Here is a 4,344-nt window from a genome sequence, read left to right on the forward strand (position 1 = left end):
GGGGGAATCTGAAATAGCCAAGATGCCTGAGCAAGCGTAAGTGTATTGTGTTTCTGTTTTTGTTTCCATGCAGATCCAAATCTGAGTATCAGTCACATACAACAAATGCGATTTATCTATGGAAACACGGATTGTGAAAGATAATGTATGGCAATGTACAGTTAAAGATCTAATTCATCAATAGTTTGAAGTTATTGTGTTATAAGTGATTGTCCCTTTTGTGTCCTTTTCATATTTTCAAATCGCTGTCCACCCACAGACCAGAGGTAAGATTTCCCAAGGCACTATTCACTAAGAAACACAGTTTAATACTGCAATACAAGCACTAATTTAAAAGTATCACTAATACAATGTTACACTAATATATAAACAAAATTATTTTTGCAGAGGAAACCTAAGATCTCGGCTTCTCGCAAGCTCATGCTAAAGGTGAGTCCTTCCTCCAACAGACAGTAAATCCAGAACCGCACTAGCACAGACTGCATCACTGAGAAAGTCAGTGAATCAAAACCATTCAATTTGCCTCTATCTGTGGTGTTTCAGAGCATGATGGTAGCCAAGGCTAAGGACGATTTGGAGCAAGAGATGATGGAAAAAGAGGATGAGAAGGAAAGGTACCTGGAGGAGAAAGCTCCCCCAGTACAGACCAGTGGCATGTCCTTAGCAGAACTACAGGTATAATCTTACACTCTCCGTTGTTTTGTTCATATTGGCTGATCAAATTCTCTGCTAATAATACAGTATGTATGCTGAAATGATATCGTGGAACATTTTTTCCCAATGAAATCTAATTTATTTCAGCCAAAAAAGTTAAATTTGTGTAACATTTAGCCACCTACCCCCCCCCCCCCCCCCCCCCTTATTTCCCATACAGACATTATGCCAGGAGTTACATGCCAAAATAGACGTGGTGGATGAGGAGCGGTACGACATTGAAGCCAAAGTCTTGCACAACACCAGAGAGGTAACAGAACACTAGAAAGGAAAGATAAAAACGAATAGCGCTGATAAAAACGGCCACATCAACAGCCAATAGATAGACACAGATAAGAACGTCGATCCAAGCTCCTACAGTGCAGTGCAGTAATGCAGCGGGTACAGAATGTCGTAACACACCTAGAAAGTTCAGGTTTTAATTAACACACATTGAACTATACTCTGTGCCATAGACTGTCTGTCTATGGCATATGACATACAGTATATTAAAATCTCTCTCCACGTTCTTCACAGATCAAAGACCTAAACATCAAGGTGCTGGACCTGCGAGGGAAGTTCAAGAGACCCAACCTGAGAAGGGTGAGGGTGTCTGCTGACGCCATCCTGCGCTCCCTCCTGGGATCCAAACACAAGGTCTCCTTGGACCTGCGGGCCAACCTCAAATCAGTCAAGAAGGAGGACACAGAGAAGGTGGGTTTGATGTAAAAAAAAAAAATATATATAATAATTACAGACAGAGAGAAAGAGATGCTGATTGTAAAAAAAAAAAAAATGGTAGCAACCACTAGCAAGCTGCAGCTGTGGAGTTGTTTCCTCTGCTGATAATTTATGTAATTTACATTGTTGGCATTCAGCTGATGTTCTTATCCAGAGTGACTTACAATGAATACAACTTTGATTTTTTGTCTTGCTAAAACTACAACAAACCAATGGTGCAAGGGTCAAAGCTACAGCCCATACCCAGAGAGAAAGAGAACATTTTTGTTTGATAAAGAAATAAACAGAGAAAACAATTTGATGAAGGTTTTGTAGACCGAAAGCTTGGCCTAATGAGTGTAAATTGCATAGATCTAAGTGTGTGGAAGATCTTCTTCACTGTAGATTTGACTGGTTCTCCAGCATCTTAGCAAAGATCGCAGCCTTGTGAGCGGAAGACACTCTACACAGGTGAAGAAATAAAGAAATGCCTCTGTGTGATTCTCTGTGTGTGCTACAGGAGAAGACGGCGGAGGTGAGTGACTGGAGGAAGAATGTGGAAGCCATGTCCGGCATGGAGGGCAGGAAGAAGATGTTCGACGCAGCAAAAGGCCCCACCCAGTAAACAGGTGTTAGCAAACAAACAGTTGGCTTTCATTTTATGTCAAATACCATGGTTTGTGGTCCAATTACTATACAGAAAGAGACCACACATGAATAAATACTTGCTTTACAAGGTCACAAAAAGATTTTCCAAGTGTTTGTTTGTCTTTTCCTGCTATACATTCATTTTCTGTCTTTTTAGTGTTGGATCTCTTGGCAGTGCAAGTTCATGTTTCATTATCACTGAAATAAACAGCATATGTGCTTTCTCCTTTTGTCTCATATTTCTTCTGTTGCTCAGAGTTGTAACATTGTTTGCAGTGCAGATTAGTAGTTTTATGGACTGCTTTTCCCTCATTGAAATGTTATCCAGGAGCAGAAAAACATAACACTTTCAGGATAATAAATTAAGCAAGCAACAGGATTACTTTACTTTTAGGTTACTTTCAAAATGTAATCCAAATCAGATTAGCCACTACCAGCAAAAATTATACATTATAATTCTTTAATTTGTACATAATCTGATTACGTTCAGTTTCTCCAAAATACATAGAATAACCATTTAAATTAAGGATAGATTAAATGTTTGAATCACAGAAAGTAATTTGTTACAATTAGTATCTTAAATGATTATTTAGCATTTTTTACTGTAAGATGTACAAAATTATGTTCTATAATTCTTCTATAATGTTACAAACGAAATGTTTCAACTGTGAGAGTACTGTGTTCCTGTGGTAAAAGTAACAGTTTTTGAAATCAGATTATTCTAATCCTGTTACATGTAATTTGTTACCATGCAACCCTGGTTAAAGATTACCAAAGATTTGTGGTGTGATATACAGTACAGCATCCACTGTGTTGTAGTCAGTCTCCTTTTCCAGTTTTCACTTCTGCCACTTGAAGCTAGATGGCAGCATCAGCTCACAGTCAGTCTGCTGTGATTCTGTACAGAGGGTAAGATCATGATCCAACCAGCAGAGCTTCAACCAACTCAAGGTAAAAATGTGGGTCAAACAATGTTCATTTTCCTCATGTTCATTTTTAATGAATGCAATGCTTGTTAAAAAGCTAAAATGTGTATTAAAATACAGGAGGTGTTAAAATAATTGAGATTTGATTGAGATGATTAACTTGCTGGGATTAGTGCCAGACCAGGGTCAAACCATGTTGATAAATGCTTTCTGTGGTTTGTTTTAGTTTACTCAGGTGCCAGATGGGTGGGGTTTGACACATACAACAATACAATGGAGGCCGGAAAACTTATACAATCAAGGGAAAGTACAAAGTCAATATAGATTGTCTACCTTAGTAACACTGTCTGAAAGGTCTTGCTGTGTTCCCCACTCATCTGGTACTGGAAAATAAATCAAATTTCTCTCACTGAGCTGTTTTATGAAATAATTCAAAAAAGCTTGTAAACACAACAAGAAGTACTACTATCTAGGTTACATTCCAGACATGTTTAAGAGAGAAAATAGAGAAAATAGGTCATTAGCCCCTTTGTGTTCAAACACCCTGGGCTTCATGTACCAGACAAACATCTCAGTTTTCTCCCATTTTAACAACCACAGGACAAAAGACAGTCTAAATATTTGCCACAAAATAAGTATCTGGCAGAAAAATCCCTTTCAGGGGCCAGAATTTATTTTCTTATCTATATTTGGGGTATACTCACTCATGTTTTGAATTGTACAAAGAAAAGAAGCTTTGGAAATTTCTTAACCCATCATAACTCAAAATGCATGTTTTACTAAGGCTACTTTGTATGTTTACCTACTAATGTAAGACATTTACAGCCCCAAAATACATGTCATATATGGTCAAGTTTTGTATCCAAATCATCAAAAGTTCAGACAATAAATTTCAGGGTGAAAATATATATCTTCAATCCAATAAACCACTCCAGAATTGGTGTGACAGTGTTTCAACAGGAGAAACCGTCCTACAATTACAGATCAGGCCTTTAAACAGTATTGTATTTTGTCTTTGGCTTTCATGAGAGGCATCGTAATACTGTGACCGGTCTGCTTTGTGTGGGGTCACAGACTACACCGGGAGTATCAAAAGACTTGGCATGATGACCATAAAGGGTGTTGGTGAAAACACATTATTGCATGTGAGCACTGAGGGCAGAGATTCAGATTAAAGGCAAGGTGCTGGAAACGGAGCTGCTGAAGGTGTGAGGTTTATGTTGCTCTTTCCCTTGGCACCCTGCTATGGGACTCCTCCTAATTATTCAATTGCACAATACAAAGCTATTCTAGGGAATGAATTGTTGCTCTTACATAACGTTCTAAAATGTAGTGTTTGTTTTGTGTGATAGGTGAT

The 4,344-nt window shown here is 38.3% G+C and overlaps 1 protein-coding gene across 1 annotated transcript; it reads left to right on the top strand.

Annotated features, from left to right (window-relative positions):
* The first annotated feature begins 384 nt into the window (after positions 1 to 384).
* tnni1b (troponin I type 1b (skeletal, slow)) lies at positions 385 to 2,231 on the top strand. The gene is made up of 5 exons (XM_071903952.2): positions 385 to 429; positions 544 to 675; positions 875 to 964; positions 1,231 to 1,407; positions 1,934 to 2,231. The coding sequence occupies exons 1-5, from the start codon at positions 421 to 423 to the stop codon at positions 2,036 to 2,038; spliced, it is 513 nt and encodes a 170-aa protein (XP_071760053.1). The 5' UTR covers positions 385 to 420; the 3' UTR covers positions 2,039 to 2,231.
* Positions 2,232 to 4,344: the final 2,113 nt, after the last annotated feature.

Source organism: Centroberyx gerrardi, chromosome 5 (genome assembly GCF_048128805.1).
Source record: "Centroberyx gerrardi isolate f3 chromosome 5, fCenGer3.hap1.cur.20231027, whole genome shotgun sequence".
Lineage (NCBI taxonomy): Eukaryota > Metazoa > Chordata > Actinopteri > Beryciformes > Berycidae > Centroberyx > Centroberyx gerrardi.